The following is a 17,511-nucleotide window of genomic DNA, read 5'->3' as shown; positions in this document are numbered from 1 at the left end:
TAGACTTTCTTCTCAGGCGGACCTAACATTGTTTCTCTTTCACTGAAAACACCAGCTTCACAATCTACCAGGAGGAAAACCGAATGTGACAACATAGTCCTAGAGCACACACTCCAAGCATGACTCTTTTTATTCCTCCTCTCTCTTGAGCACTTTGTCTTCCTCAAAGGACACAGTGAACAAAGGAAGCAACTAGCAATAGAGGGCCAATATTTAGGAGTATGGCCTTCATCTAGCCTCCCTTGATAAAATGTAGGCTGCATCTCTACAGCACCAGAATCGTTGGTTACAATAGGACCCTGATTCCTTATCCCACACCTCGATGCTAGGTTTCTTCAGGCTTCAAAATATTTTATATTTTGGGGGGAAAATACTGCGTATTCTGTTACACAAGCAGGGTCTTGGGCAGCACTTTGTAATCAAAGATGAATGTTTCTCCGGACGACATAGTGTAAATTACCTCACAGCAATTCAGGGTTGGTTTCTCCACCGAATGAGTTTGCACCAATCTTACAAGAAACATTCGGTTTTAAAGTCTGTGCAGATGTTAGAATTGTAGACAATAGCATTGTGAAATTCCAACCAGTTACAAGATACATATATTGCTTTCTTTCTCTTTGTACTTTTTCCTTCTCTTTTTTCTTTTATTTTTTATCTTGTCAACCTACCTTTCGAGACAATTAGAGATGTTTGACTAGAGACAAGGACCTCGGTGCATATAATCTCACTTAATCTCAACAGGAATCCATTCTAATAGATAGTATTATTTCCATTTCACTGATGAGAAAGCTGGGTCTCTGAAAGTTTAAATTGCTTGTGAACATTTCGATCGTTATGGAGCCCACCTTTCCACACTGGACATTCATACTACTTGGCAGCAAGTCCACTGTACCACACGGCTTCCTCACCAATAGAGCCCAAGACAGAAATCATTGAACTAAAGGCATTGTATGCACAGATCTCCTTTTATGTTTAGCATTAAAACCTAAGCCCGGTGCTGGCAACCGCCTATTAAAACACAAAAGCTGTTTATAGTCATCTTGAAAGAAAGAAACTGGAGCAGTATTTAACCTCAGCATTTGGTCTAATAATGTAACAACATAGAACTTGAAGTAAACTAGTACTTTGTCCAAGTCAATAAGTCCGTGTTCAATAAGCATTTAAAATAACGAATAAAACACATTTTGTAGGTGTCCCAAATTCAACTTATTGAGAATGGTCAAGAAGAAAATTCACAGGGAAGGTCCTTTAAAGACTGTCTGGCAAGGCTCTTCAGCTGGATACTGGGACTAAGCCGCTGTGAACATCTTCAATTAAGGCAATAAACGTATGTGCGCTAGAGCGCACTGGTATTGGAGTTGGGCTGCAAAGCCAAGGCAAATACAGAAAATGTCCTTCTGTGCAGGTTTCTATCCCATCCAAAACTCTACCTACCTGACTATTGTTGTTATTGTCATTATTTTACCTTTCAAATTTTTTTAAATTGATTTTTCACTTAATGGGAATGTGGCATTGCCCAACCAGATAGCCCTTAATAATAATGGCTTTTTGTTTTTCTAGCTGAAGTGCTCTTTGTGCATTTCCCCCATATTTTTTTTAAAAGGGACCTGGTGAGTGTCATGGCTAGTCAGGTGACAAGTCACCGCCGCCTTGTTGTAAGTTGATGATAGTTTTGTTTTAAATAACATTTTAAAAAATAACAATCTAACTTCTAGAGAGGGAAGGGTAGAATAAATAATAAAATAGAGACTTTCATGGAGAACTTGAAGCTTCAAAAATTGACATATAGACTTAGAATTTACCAAATTGAAGAATCCAAAACTACTTTTCAGAAACAAATGCTTATTTTTCCATGGGACCTCTGCACTCAAGGACTGGATTTGGTATTTTGCACATCGATTTGCTGTGGACTTGAATGGACACTTTCTAATGGATGCAACACATTTTCATTTTCAACTCTTTGGACTCGAGCTCTGCCATCTCTACGCTCAACCTCTGTGTGTGTAGTTGCAAAAAGCAGTAATAGCACTGATCAGTTATCTGACCACTTTCTTCGTGTGACTCTAAGTTCGACTTTCATGCATGAGTTTTTAGTTTGCCTGCTACATGTTTGCAGTATTATCTACTAAGAGGATTTAGTATTGACAGATTAAGAATTCATCCAGGTTAAAAGGAGAAACCTCTGTTACCTGGTTTGCTTCACAAGAAGTCCATTTCTCAAAACAGGTGACCAGAAAATAATAAATGCATTTCTAGCTTTTTATAAATTCAGATTGGAAGTGAGTACTACCATAACTTTCTATGTAGGAATTATGCCATTTCAAATTATGCATTTACATGCGTTGCTAATGTAATTTTTATAACATAGAATCAGAGTGTCTTAGGGATGGTAAGGACCTTAAATAATTACCCTGGTTCTTTCTCTAGATTCCTTTAGGGAAAATCACTCCTAGGCTAGAAGAGAATTAATCTCAGTTTTTAAATCTTCCTGAGATAAGTAATCCATCTCCCTCATTCTGTGGTGTGGATGTCCCTCATTTGCTCTTAGACAGTAAAATGAATGAATAGATGCCCCCATGCTTTCTGTATACTCTTTTCATGTACTTAAAACCTATTACTAAATTTCCCCTTAACATTCTCTTCCCTTTGTACAGTCATTTTAATGTTTTATTTTCATCTGTTCTCTCTCTCTGCTAATGCCAACCTTAAGTGAGAAGCCCCAAATAGCCTCTCTCTCATTTCAGTCAAATAGGAAAAAAAAAGAATCATCTCAGAAGTTAAAATTTAAGTGTGATACAAAACTAAAAGGGTGCTAATTGGAAAAAAGTGGGAGACTTGGGATCTAAAAATGGAGTCAGTCTGGAAACTGTAGTTTAACTTGGGAATGACTTCACGTGATAAAAGGGTAATATTGTTTGGACTCAATGGGTAATGAAAGGAAAATCTAGAGGCCATTGAAACATGACTTTCCATGCCCATACTGGCCCCAGTATTTCCTAGTTCTCCATAACACAATTAGAGTTTTACACCCGAAGCTTTATTTCCAAAGTGTCCTTACGCCCTTATTCAGGACAGTCCCAATATCAGTCTGTTGTCCCCTGTGTATTATTAGCAACCCCCTTTCCCGGGTTGAGATGCTAACTTACAGGTTGTCCTCCAGTCACTATACCTTCTTGGTCACTCTCCTTAGCTTGCCCTTGTCTCTTGGTTTTCCTCTGCTTCTGTCCTGCTTTACATCGATTATTAGTCATTTGTTTCTGATACTTTCCCTGTTCTATCAAGGTCTTTTAGTATTTCAGTTCTACCTTCCAAGGTGGTGGTTGTCTCCTGCACTTAGGCTCATCTTCAGCAACTTGAATGAGCCATGCAGACACTTGTTTATCTAGGTCAAGGGGACACTGACACTTAGGCCAGTGGCCTTCAGAACACCATCCATTTTCTCTCTTTTGTTTCCATTCCTGTAGGTCCGTTATCACTTTTTCACTCCTTCCCTACCCACCACTGCCACTGTCTGATTAATCTTCAATTTCTGTCTTAACATCTTTCCAGAAATCATTATGTGCTAGGTCCTGTCCAGAGGTTTGTACTGAGACACTGTGTGTCAGATTGTTTTTCCTCAGTCAAGGTGTCAAGTCCCCATGGGGCCCCTGGAAGTAAAACTGTGTTGTACTGTTTCAGCAGTTCTGATGGTTTTTATTCCATGAAAGTGCATTATAAAACTTTGACAATCTTTCTTTTCCTAAAATCATGCTTGTGCTTTTGTAAGAGAAAATCAAGAAAACACAGAGATGAGTTGCCAAGTTCCCCAACATTTTCATGAGGCTTTTTTTTTTTTTTTTTTAAGATTTATTTGTTTATTTGCACAGACAGGGATCACAAGTAGGCAGAGAGGCAGGCAGAGAGAGGGGAAGGAAAGCAGGCTCCCCACTGAGCAGAGAGCCCGTTCATCAGGCATTTTTAAAGTGAGAAATTACAGTTTCTAGGGTGTTCTTGGTAGTTAGCAGAAAATGTTAGCAGCATGTTCTGCTCACCAGTGATTCCTTCTGATACTGTTTTTCTCTAGGTTTAAGTGGGTCAGTCCTGGAAAATAATGCCAATAAGCATTAGTCAATGGCATTCTCCTACTTCTGGTTTGATATGCCTAAATTCATTGAAAATGAGTTTTAATTTCTTCACACACATTTTTAAAGTGTTTTAACTAGTTAAGACACTTTAACTTGAAATGACCCACATACACATGGAAGAAATCTCATGGTATGCATTCATTACATGAAATTCTATTTATGATGTCTTTGACTTATGAAGAGTCAATACAGAAACTACTATGAAAAGCACTTGGAGCAGGTAATATAGTGGTAAAACCCTTTTGCTGCTGTTATTGGTTAGGGCTGTCAAGTATGTTACATCTTGACATAACCCTATATGTAGCATGATTGATTATGTCTTACCAATTTTCCACTGCAGTATTTCAGCAGCCATGGTTTGGCCTGCTGCACTACTAAATCCATTTAAATATTGGCCCTTCCAGAGGGTCATTTTGTACATAACTCTGTTGCTTTAAAGGAGGTGGAGGAGGAGGAGAAATCCCTATAAGGATTTCTTTGTTCGTCAGATTCCTTATACAACCTACAGAAATTGCAGTCTGTAGTCTAGATTCCTGAATTCAAAACAGACATGTTTGGAGTGATGTCACCACGATGAGAACACAGGTTGTTCCTGACTTTGCTCCCCACCACAAGAACAACTAAGACCTGTTTAAGACACCCCTGAAAGAATCACAGAACACTGGGGTGGAGCTGGAGCATACCACCCCACCCACTCCCGCCCCCACCCCCGTGTCCTGGAGATGGAGACAGAATGCATTACGAGAGAAGCCCAGCACCACCGGGAGAGGTCCCCTGAACCTTCGGTTCCTCTAGTGAACCAAGAGAACCCAAAAGAAACACCCAGCTACCCCCACCCCCAGCATTGTGGGTTGTTTGTAGGAGTCCCTGTTCTGATCTCACACCATAGAAATTGCAGGGAAGTCTGCAGACTCAACCCCTGGGAAGCAGGGAGGGGCTTGCAGCAACCAGCACATGGATCTCGGCAGACCAGATTCATACCTGCAGTGCCCAAGTAGTCATCCCAACCAGCAGATTTACAAATCTACAGGACCAAACTGAGGGTGCCCTCTGACTCCAGAACTTGGCAGGGTTTGGATCGGCCTAATTCAGATCCTCAAATGAGTTTTGCCTGGAGCCTGGTTTCCCCAGTCTCCCCTTGGTTCCAAAGGGCTGGCGACGACTCCTGGAAGCAGTGTGGCCCAGCAGTGCTTGAGAGGTAGGCAGACCGACCAGATAGAAAGCCAGTACTGGGCATGGTGCGCTCCTGCACTCTGTACAGGCAGGGGGATTGATTTATAGGTAAGACTGAGGGTAGCCCTGTGCCTCCCAAGCGGAGAACATGTTTGGGAAATTGAGAGTAGCCTTCAGGGCCCCTTCCCCTCCTGCCCAGGCAGAGAAAGAGAGATATAACCTCCCCTGCTGTGGAGAGTGCCATTTGGCGCTCCAAAGAGTGTCCTTTGGTACAACAGAAGGACTAGAGACACCTGGAAGCTCTGCAGCTCAGTAGTGTCAGAGACAAGAGGCAGGCGGGCAGAGCTGGAAGTCTGCAGAACAAAGCCATTGGTCTGTTAGGTCAGGGAACTTGGGGTCCAGGTAAGCTGAAGTTAAGACAACAAATAGAGCTTTACCAACTTTAGAGCTCCTTCTGCTGTGTCCAGGCAGGAAACCTAATTCATACCCCACTCATCACTGAATACAGCCTTCAGCCTGTCCAGCCGGGAGTGACAGCAGGCTCCACCTGCCCAAAGACTCTAAGATGGGATACCACCAGAAACCCAAACTGAGGTGACTGGTGAAGAACTGTCTCTGCCAGAGTAAACCTGTGGAGTCTGGAAGAGGAGCCAATTATTCAGATGCATGGACCGATGTAAGAATCAAGGATCACAAAAAATTGGCTAAATATGGCACCACCAAAGGAAACAAAGTTCCAATAAGTATCTCCAAAGAAATAGAGATCTAGGAGCTGTCAATTCAGAATAGCCCTTCTAAGGATGCTTAGTGGATTACACATTACAATTAAATATAGTCATAGTTAGATTCTGCAATGTGGTAATAGTGGCATATAATTCACTTAAACCTCTAGTTTAAAAGTTTTTTTTTTAAAAGGACATGATAAAAATAACCATAACTACAATAATCTGCTATTATGCAACATAAAACATATAACTTGTAATAGTGGTAACCTAAAATGTGAAGGAGAGGAAAAAGTAAAAATGTAAAGCTTATCAATTCTATTCAAGTTAAGTTGTTATCAGTTTAAAATAAGTTATAAGTGTAAGCTGTTTTATGTGTCTCAAGGTAACCACAAGGGAAAATTGTGTAGAAATTACATAAAGGAACACAAAAAAGAAGTGAAAGCATACTGGTACCAAAAAATATCAAAACACAAAAATGACAGCAAGAAAAAAACAAGGGGCAAGAGATCTATTTTAAAAAAAACAACAACACCAAAATGGCAACAGTAAGTTTTTGCATATCAATAAATTACTTTAAAAATAAATGGATTAAGTTGTACAATTATAAGACATAAAATGACTGAGTAGATTTAAAAAAAAAAAAATAGATCCAAATAGATGCTGCCTGTAAGACATTCACTTTAGCCTTAAAGACACTGGTAGACTGACAATGAAGGAATGGAAAAGGACATTTCAAGCAAATGGTAATTTAGAAAGAGTATAGGTAGCTCTACTTATAGCAGACAAAATAGACTTTAAGCTAAAAATGGTAAAAAAGAGACAAAAAAGGTCATTATATAATGATAAAGAGCCCAACACAGCAATAAGATCTGATGATTATATGTATTTATACATCCAAAATTGGAGCACCTAAATACGTAAAGCAAAAACTAAAAGTAAAAATGAACAGCAATACAATAATAGTTGGGGACTTTTTTTTTTTTTTTTAAGATTTTATTTATTTGTTAGAGAGAGAGAGAGAGCACAAGCAGGGGGAGCTGCAGGCAGAGGGAGAAGCAGACTCCCTGCTAAGCAGGGAGCCCAATGTGGGACTTGACCCCAGGACCCTGGAATAACTACTCACTGAGCCACCCAGGTGCCCCTAATTGGGGAATTCAATATTCCACTCTCAACAATGGCTAGGTCTTCCAGATGAGAATCATTCAAAAAACGGCAGATTGTAATAAAAGAGACCAAATGGACCTAACAGATACATGCAGAACATTTTATCTGACAACAGCAGAATATACATTCTTGTGAAATACACATGGCATTTTCTAGGACTGACTGTATGTTTGGCCACAAAACAAGTCTTAGCAAATTCAATAAGACTGAAATCATACCACGTATCTTCTCTGACCACAGTGGCATGTAACCAGAAATTTATAACAAGAATAAAATTGGATGAACACATGGAAATTAAACAACACACTTCCCCGAACAACAAATGGATCAAAGAAATTAAATAAATAAAAAAAGTTTCTTGAGATAAAAGAAAATGGAAATGCAACATACCAGAACTTGTGGGATGCAGTAAAAGCATTTCTAAGAGGGAAGTTCACAGCAATAAATGCCTACATAAAGAGACAAGAAAAATCCCAAATAAGCAACATAACTCTCACTTTAAAGAACGAGAAAAAGAAGAATGAACTGAGCCCAAAGTTACAGAAGATTGGAAATAATAAATATTACTGCTGAAATAAATGAAATAAAGAAGAGAAAAAGAATAGAAAATATTACCAAATTAAGAGTTGGTTCTTTGAAAAAAAACAAAAAAACAAAATTGACAGCACTTAGCTAAACTAAGAGAGGAAAAAACAGAAAAGAACCAAATCAACAAAATTACAAATGAACAAGAAGATATTACAATGGCTACTACAGAAACTGAAAGAATCATAAGAGCTACTGTGACTAACTATATGCCAACTTACTAAGACTGAATCAGGGAGAAATAGAAAATCTGAACATACCAATTATTAGTAAAGAGATTGAATCAATAATCAAAAATCCCCAAATGGTGAAAAACCCAGGACCAGATGGTTTCACTGGTAAATTTTACCAAATATGTAAAGAATTAACACGAATCCTCAAATTCTTCTAGAACATTGAAGAGAAAGGAAACATTCTCAAATTCATTTCATAAGGTGAACATTATCCTGATACTAATCAAAAAAAGATTTTCTAGAAAAGAAAACCAAAGGCCAATATCCCTGATGTCTAAACATGCTAAAATTCTCAATAAAACACAGGATTACCTCATTTTATTGTGATTCTCTTTTTGTAGTTCTCTTTTTGTAGTTAGTCATGGTTACGACTCACTGAAAGCTCAGATGATGGCTAGCATATTTTAGCAATAATGTATTTCTTAATTAAGGTATGTACATTGTTTTTTGTAGACATAATGTTATTTCATACTTAACCGTGTACAGTATAGTATAAATATAACTTTTATATGAACTGGGAAACCAAAAACATCATTTGACTTGCTTTATTGAGATATTTGTTTTGTTGTGTTGACTGGAACCAAACCTTCAATATCTCCAAGATAACGGTTATGCCAGCAAGCCGAATTCAACAGTGTATTAAAAGGATCATTCACCATGAACAAGTAGAATGCAAGGATGGCTCAACCTATGTAAATCCATCAGTATGATACATCACATTAATAGAATGAGAGAAAAGAATCATAGGATCATTTTAATAGACAGAAAAACATTTGATAAAATTCAACATCCATTCATAATAAAACTCAACATATTAGGCATAGAAGGAACATATCTCAACATAATAAAGACCATATATGCCAAGCCCACAGCTAACATCATACTCAATAGTGAAAGGTTGAACATTTTTTTCCTAAGATCAGGAGCAAGACAAGGATGCCTGCTCTCACCACTCCCATTCAACTAGTCCTGTGGAAGTCCCAGCTAGAGCAATTAGGCAAGAAAAAGAAATAAAAGATATCACAATTAGAAAAGAAGTAGTAAAATTAACTCTATTTGCAGATGACATGATTTCATATAGAGAAAACCCTGAAGACACAACCAAAAATTGTTACTAGATCTAAACAATGAGTTTAGTAATGCAGAATTTAGTAATGCAGAACACAAAATTAACATACAAAAATCAGCAGCATTTCTACACACTAACAATGAATTTTCTAAATAAATAAATAAATCCTACTTACAATAGCATCAAAAACAATAAAATACTTAGGAATCAATTTAACTAAAGAGGTGAAAGATCTCTACTCTGAAAACCATGAGACCTTGAAGAAAAAAATCAAAGAAGACACAAATAAATGGGAAAGTATGCCATGTTCACAGATTGGAAGAATTAACATTATTAAAATGTGAATATTACCTACCAAAAGCCATCCATAGATTCAATGCAACCCCTATCAAGATGCCAAAGTATTTTTTACAGAGCTAAAAAAAATAAATAAATAAAAACACTCCTAGGGGCACATGGGTGGCTGAGTCGGTTGAGTGGCTGCCTTCTGCTCAGGTCTTGATCCCAGGGTCCTGGGATGGAGCCCTACATCGGGCTCCCTGCTCAGCAGAGAGCCTGCTTCTCCCTCTCCCTCTGCCTGCCACTCTGCATACTTGTCCTCTCTGTCTGTCAAATAAATAAATAAAATCTTAAAAAAAAAAAAACCAAACTCCTAAAGTTTACACAGATCCACAAAGACCCTGAATAACCAAAGAAATCTTAAGAAGAAAACATGAAGCATCACACTTCCTGATGCTGTACTATAAAACAATAGTTATCAAAAACTAAACAAGTAGTTATCAAAAGCAAATTTTTATCAGTAGTTATCAAAATAGTTATCAAAATTCTTATGAAATAGTTATCAAATAGTTATTTATAGTGCTGGCATAAAAACAAATAGACCAAAAGAACAGAATCAAGAGCTGAGAAATAAACCCATGCACATACAGTCAGCTAATACTTGACAAAGGAGCCAGGAATACTCAATGGAGAAAAGGTAGTTTTTTAAATAAATGACGATGTTATAATTGGGTATTTGCATGTAAAAGAATGAAACTGGACCTATACTTAACCAATATAAACATTAACTCAAAATGGGTTAAATACTTAAATACCTGAAGCCATGAAAATCTTAGAAGAAAACATAGGAATAAAGTTCCTTGAGGGGTTTTGGTAATGATTTTTTTTAATATGACACCTAAAGAATAAGCAGAAAAATCAAAAGTAAGTGGGACTACATCAAACTAAAAAGTTTTTGCACAGCAAAAGAAACCATCAACAAAGTGAAAAGGACAGCCTGTGGAATTAGGAAAAATATTTTCAAACCATATATCTGTTAAGAGGTTGATATCCAGTATATATACATACTACTTAATACAAAACACAAATAACCTAATTTAAAAATGGGCAAAGGACATGAATAGACACTTCTCCAAAAAAGATAAACGGAAGGCCAACAGGTATATGAAAAGATGCTTAACCTCACTAGTCATTCGGAGATGCAAATTAAAACAACAATGAGATAGCGCCTCGTGCCTTTTGAAACCGCCATCATCAAAAAGACAAGACATAACAGATGCTGGCATGCATGTGGAGAAGCGAGATCCCTTGCACACCATTGGTAGGATTGTAAATTGTTGCAGCCTTTATGGAAAACAGTATGGAGAATCCTCAAAAAATTAAAAATAAAACTATCACATGATCCACCAATTCACTTTTAAGAATATATCCAAAGGAAACAAAAACACTAACTCAAAAAGTTATCTGTACCTCATGTTGATAGCAGCATTATTTACAATAGGCAAAACATGGAAACAACCTAAGTGTTCATTGATGGATGGATGAATGTATAAAGAAGCTATGGGGTGTGTGTGTGTGTGTGTGTGTGTGTGTGTGTGTGTAATGGAATATTATTCAGCCACAAAAATGAAGAAATCCTACCATTTGTGACAACATGGATAGACCTTGAAGGCATTGTGTTAAATAATTCAGATATGGAAAGACAAATACCATATGATCTCACTTACATGTAGATTCTAAAAAAATAATTAAAAACCTTAAACTCACAGACAGGAAAAAAAAAAAAAAAAAGCTCAGACTTGGATTGTCCCAGGTGAAGAGTGTGGGGAGTGGGGATTGGAGGAAGGTGGTAAAGAGATTCAAATTTCCGCTGTAGAGTAACTAAGTATCAGGACTGTAATGGACAACATGATGACAATAGCTAACGCTGCTGTATGACATACAGGAAAGTTCTTGAGACAGTAAACCCAAAGAGTTCTCAGCACAAGGGAATTTTTTTCCCATTTTCTCCTTCTTTTAGTTGTATCTCCACAAGTGGATAGATGTCAACTAAACCTATTGTAGTCATCATCTCACAACATGTAAATCAAACCATCACGTTGTAAGCCTCAAAGTTATACAGTGATATATGTCTGTTATTTCTCAATAAAGCTGGAAATAAGTGAAGTGTTTAAGGAGATCTTTGTTAACCAGCAAATGACTTTCAGTCTGAGCATTACACCAACTGGTTGTATGCCATCTATCTCACAGGGAGCAATTAATCTGAACCTTCAACAGTCAACATTAAAATTCCATTAACAGTGAGCAGAATATTAACATGTGTGGGATTGCCATTTTCATCTCTCCAAATTTCAGTGTTAATTGTGACTATTACACCTTAATCTACTTGGTGAATTAAAAATATTGAATAAAGTATATAATTAGCCATTCGGTGTATATAATAATACATAGAACTTAAATGCATGTTTCGGCACCTTAAACATAGATGGGCTACAGATTTCTCCTAAGCTAACAATCCTTTATAAAAGCACTAAATACCTTCCAAAGCCAATTTCCCCAGGACTCTGATGTTGTAATTCCGTTCTCTTTTTCAGAACCATATCACCGCCTTTGCAGAAGTCACATGATAGTGAAGCAGATGGTTTGTCACTGCATTGGACATCGTCCCTGTTCACTGTCCACTCATAACACCCAAAGTTTGTTTGATTACAACAGAAGTTTATGAAGTTGTCTAATAATTTTTATATTTTAAAATCAGTGTCAACTCATCTGTTTCCCCCACTAGACTGTGAGCTCCTCAAGGGCAGGACTGTGTCTTTCTTCTCTGTATCCCCAGCACCTACAACAAAGCCTCGCACAAAGTAGGTGTTAAATAAAATGTGATGACCCAATGAAAAGATTAATTCTTAAATAAAATACTCATATTAGTCTCTCGCAGAATCACCGATAACTATGTGAAAAGAAATTTACACAAGTCATCTTGTATAAGAAATCTCTCCATTTGGGGCTAGTTAAGTTTTTTAGTTGTTCGTAGATCTATTCAGCAGTATACTACATTTCATTTGAAGTGGACTTTGAAAGTCATGGGGGTTTTATGTTATTATTCAGCATGACATTATTTCCATTCTAACAGATTTCAGTGTGTGAAATTCCTTTACTTTTAGAAGGTATGTTCTATACTAAAATAATGTTTGCACATAATATTATGCTATATTTCACTTAAATTACCATTCATACTATACATTCTAAGACTGGTGCTTCTGCTTTTGAAGGGGAAAATGCCAATTTTTACTGTAATAAGTAATGTATCATAATTAAAAATTATTTATTTGGACTTTTGTTCCTGACAATTGTGGTTTAATTGTTGACTTGTGGATTTGAATGCAGACAGGGCTTAGGGTATTGTAAGTGACAAAATCTAGCAGTGGTCCCTATGTATTGAGCAATTTTCCACTGATAAAAGTGTCTCCAGAGGAGGGAAAGGCTCCATTCTTGGGCTTTTTACTACTCAAGATTCCTCATAATTTAAACAGGAAAGAACCACACTCTGACTCATAAGTTAAAATCTATAAATTCCAGAAATGTGGTTAATGCATTTTACTTTGTAAAGTACTTTGTCTTTTTTGTATAGTACTTTATAGTTTATAAGGTACATTTTCATTTATAATTTTACTTAATCCTTACAGTAACCTTGTGTAATCATTGAAAATGGCTTTAGCTTCTAAATGAGAAAAATAAAGCCAAGGCAAGGTAAATAATGAGCCCAGTGTCATACAACTAACTAGTAGGAGGCAGTTAAAATTTAAATTCAGGTTTTCTGAATTTAAATTTCTGAACTAGTTATTTTCTAATACACCACAGCTATTGTATCATTTTGGACACATTGAAATCTTCCAGAGGTCAGTAGAGTCCTGGACAACTACTTATGATGTTAAAAAAATGAAGAAATACCAAAATAGAGTTATAAGAGCTATGTTGTATTTGAAATATTTGTGGTTTAAGAATGAACACTTCTCAAATATGCAACTATATAGTAACCTATTTTTAATTTTCTTTAAAAATAATGTCAAGAGTCTAGATGTGAGGTCTTTTGTAAAGTTGAAAACTAAATCAGGTATCTCTCCTGCACTCCTCACCCCAGTGCTCTAAACCCCAGCCCTCAGGAGAGGCCCCAAAGGACGTACCTCACACTGAGCATGTGAAATTAAGGATGAAACCATGTCAATATAAGGAAGATGGACCTGGGTGTGATTACACCATTAAATGTACTCTTCTACTGTAACTCCACAATTTTTAAAGACACCCTGAGTAGCTTTGTCTAATATGAGCAGTAGTTAGTTGACAGAAATGAATCTTCTCCACCTTGATAGTAATAAAAAATAAACTTCAAATTTTCTCTATAATTTCAACAGAAATCTGCAAATAAATACAACCAAAGACTTGTCCAGTATTCCCCAAATAGATATTACTTGCTCTTTTCCATCACTATGGGAGTTAAAACACTTTTTGTAGGGCCAAAAGCAGAAAATCCAAATTTCTACCAAATTCAGACTTCTACAGCAATTCAACACTGTTGGAATGTAAAACACAAAAGAGGTTCTAATGCCTTGATCCTCTTTAATGACCTTTTTAGGCAATAACAGTAATAGGAATGGAAGTGAAAAGGATGATTATAATGTCTTCGGACGCAGGATTACCAGTAAGACTTCTGGAGTTAAATCACTTTTATAGGTTCTAGAATCAGTTTTCCAAGGAGCCAGTTTGGAATGTTTTTCTTGTTGGACGCCTTAGCTATACATTCATGTGTAAATGTTGTGTCTTTGCACCTTCTTTAACCAGGTTCAAATGCAGGAGTTACAGACATTCCTCAGAAACCCAGATTTTATCCAGGATCAGCATCCAGTCATCTCTAACGAGAAATGTCATGGGCCCAAGATTATGCACTAAATGATCCTGCCATGACAGAAATTCAGAAAAAACAAAAAGATACACTTACGTAAGGCAAAAAGCCAGCAAAGAACCCTGAACCGTGATGCTCTAACTGTGAATAATGAAAAACACATTTAAGAAAATATGAACCTGTAAATATGTACATATATAGGTCTAGTAAAAGCAGGCAAACACCTACTTTTCTGATAAACACATCTTTTTATTCTACTTCCTTGGGGCCCAGGTCAGTATAAATTGGTCAGCCTGAAAATTTTAGTTGTCTCTGTTTGCATGGCAGAAATTCTGCACATGTTTTATCTGACTCCTAAGATTATTTAAAAGGCTCTTTTATGTTAAAAGAGAGGTGAACCTTCTTTGACAGACTTTTTCTTTTCCACTTCTAACTGGGCCTCTCTTTTCTCAGGATCTATCCTAGCCAAATATCACAGTTACATTTACCATACAGTTTCCTTTGTGAAAGAGCAGTAGGGGAGGACATAATTCTCTGCTGTGTATTGTATTTTTCAAATAAAATTTTTAAAATGTAAAAAATTAAGTTTGATTTTTTTTTTTTTTTTTCTGTAAATCCTTTCTTGGGGTAGACAAAGAACACTTGTGTGATGCAAGTCAAATTGTCAGAATGACTGGAGAATGTTTGCAGAAGGATCACAGTGGTTGACATTAGACCAGTTCTCTGGGCAGCTATATCCCCCAGGCCGGCCTGGGATCTTAGCAACCTCCTTATTTGCAAATCAGAAGCCTCTGAAACTATCTGGGACGCCAAGCAAGTGTATGATCTACTACATGATCTGCCTCCTCTGGTCCAGCAAGGTGCTAAAGAATGGATGTAAATGATCTCGTTCTTGCCACTAGGGCACCATTTAATAAATTTTGATTGCATGTTTATTTAGTTTTTTAAAGATTTTATTTACTTGACAGAGAGAGACCCAGCGAGAAATGGAACACAAGCTGGGGGAAAGGGAATGGGAGAAGCAGGCTTCCCGTGGAACAGGGAGCCTGGTGTGGGGCTCGATCCCAGGACCCCAGGATCAGGACCTGAGCCAAAGGCAGACACTTAAGCCACCCATGCACCCCAATTGCATGCCTTAGAAACACAAATCTTTTTACTATTTGTCAGACATGGGCTTTGAAATAAAGTTTGCAACTTTGGATTCTTTTTAAAATTTCAATTAAGGGCATTTCTTCCAGATTGTTAAGTGAATGAATTCCTTATACAAAGAAAAAAATAAGAGTTTTTATATTCTGCTTCACTATCCACTTTACTTTAGATTATAGCTGGTTCTTAGGCTGGTAAACCTTGGGACACGGTCTAGGTTTAATGAGAAAAATATGTCACCCCCTCCCCCTACCAAGTTTGTGAGCCATGGATATGCTACAGGATCTAAATTCTAAACTCAGACTGATATTTTCAAATCTGTGACCTTGCTCACAAGGACCTTCAGATAAGAAAACACACAGGAGTGGAAATAGAGCCTCCTTTAGCATTCAGCTAAAAACTCGAAGTCCACGTCTCAAAGGTGGCGTCCTTAACAAGGGTGATCTTAACAAACACCATCCTGGGTCCTTGTTTATCTTCATATTATTTCATTTATAAATGTGGGTCCATTTTTCACTTTGCATGGAAACATTATCACTGGTACAAAAGAGGAAATTTTTGTTTTTCTTTCCGGGGGGAAAAAGGTGTATTTTTAAATCAATATTAGAAAAAGAAAGAAAAATCTTTCTAAACTTGTGAGATATACTGAGTATTAAGCAGTCTTCTCTGGAGTTATTGTTCTTCCTCAAGAAAACCCTTCAGCCTTCTTTCTTTCAGCAAATATTTACTGACTGGTTCTGCATACCAGATACTTCACAATGTGCCAACTTAACAGTGCTTAGAAAGACAATCAGTCTCTGTCCTTTCAGATTGGACAGCTCAGCAGCCCCAACACTGATGGTACCCCAAGAGTTCTGTTTAAAGTTAGGGTGGGAGACTTGGCTTGGGGTTAACCAGCTACATAATCTTCAGACTAAGCAAAGCACACATCGATTACAGCAACAGTTAAGGTGAACCAAAAACATTGCCTCCATAAACAACATAATATAATTTGGCTATTGCTGAATTTAAAAAAGCCTCAAAGTGCTATAATAATCCTCACCAATCTGAGGGTCAGTGGAGCCCTTTTTCTAGTCTCAGCTGGGCTCTTTCAAGCACTTGTAATCAGGCTGGTAGCTCTGCTGACATTGGTTAGACATTCTCACATATATGGGGGTCATCTGGGTGTAGGCTGATCTAAGGTGGCTTCATTTGGGACAACTGAAATTCATATTCAACTTCCCTCTGCTAGCCAAGGTCCTTCCTATGGGGGTCCAAGACAGAGCAGAAGCAGCCAGGCACTGGCACACTATCACTTCCATCTTGTTTAATTGGCAAAGGCCAAGGCTCAAGGCCAGCGCAGATACAAGGATTGTAGGAGTAGCTGGAAATTTGCATGGCAAAGATGTGGACACAGAGAAGGGTGAAGAATAAGGGCCATTTTGCATTCAATGTATCATGAACTTTTAGTGAACCTAAATCTTAAAAACATTTTCCTCAACTTATTGAGAACAGATTTTTTTCTGATCAACACAGGATACACACAGATAACAACAAAAAACAAGCTCGTTGTATTTGCAAAAATGGCCACCCCACCAATCATCAGCCACACCCTAAAAATATCTTTTAATTAATTAATTAATTAGACAGAGATCACAAGCAGGCAGAGAGGCAGGCAGAGAGAGAAGAAGCAACAGACTCCCTGCCGAGCAGAGAGCCCGATGTCGGACTCGATCCCAGGACCCTGGGACCAGGACCTGAGCCAAAGGCAGAGGCTTTAACCCACTGAGCCACCCAGGCACCCCCAAATGTCTTTGTGATAACTGGCTAGAAAACTGCCCATCTAGCTCTTAAATGAAAGCAGTGAGGAGCTTGCGGAAGCTTTTCTAGGTTTTCCCAGAAAACCTTCCTAGGTCTTCCCCTATAGTAATAAAGGAAGTCGTGTTAATTCTATAAGAAAATGAAGAATTTTCTTCAATGTTAATGAAAATGACAGAGAATGAGAAAAGCATCTAAGCAGAAAGAATAGGATGAAATTTGAAGCAAAAGAATAAAACCAGGAAAAAAAATAACTGAAATAGAAAACCAGGTTGTGATGCATTGATTGTGTGTGTGTTGTGTGTTGTGTATGTGT

The 17,511-nt window shown here is 37.5% G+C and overlaps 1 protein-coding gene across 3 annotated transcripts in view; it reads left to right on the top strand.

Moving 5' to 3' along the window:
- The window catches only part of PLPPR5 (phospholipid phosphatase related 5), a 117,654-nt gene extending 104,963 nt beyond the window's left edge, over positions 1-12,691 (top strand). For all 3 annotated transcript variants that reach the window (XM_059137076.1, XM_059137073.1, XM_059137074.1), the window contains one exon: positions 11,947-12,691. In XM_059137076.1, the coding sequence (XP_058993059.1) occupies positions 11,947-11,979 (33 nt within the window). In that variant the 3' untranslated portion in view covers positions 11,980-12,691. The remainder of the gene's footprint in view (positions 1-11,946) is intronic.
- Positions 12,692-17,511: the final 4,820 nt, after the last annotated feature.

Source organism: Mustela lutreola, chromosome 10, assembly GCF_030435805.1.
Source record: "Mustela lutreola isolate mMusLut2 chromosome 10, mMusLut2.pri, whole genome shotgun sequence".
Taxonomy (NCBI): Eukaryota; Metazoa; Chordata; class Mammalia; order Carnivora; family Mustelidae; genus Mustela; species Mustela lutreola.
This window is presented reverse-complemented; position numbering and strand designations above follow the sequence as displayed.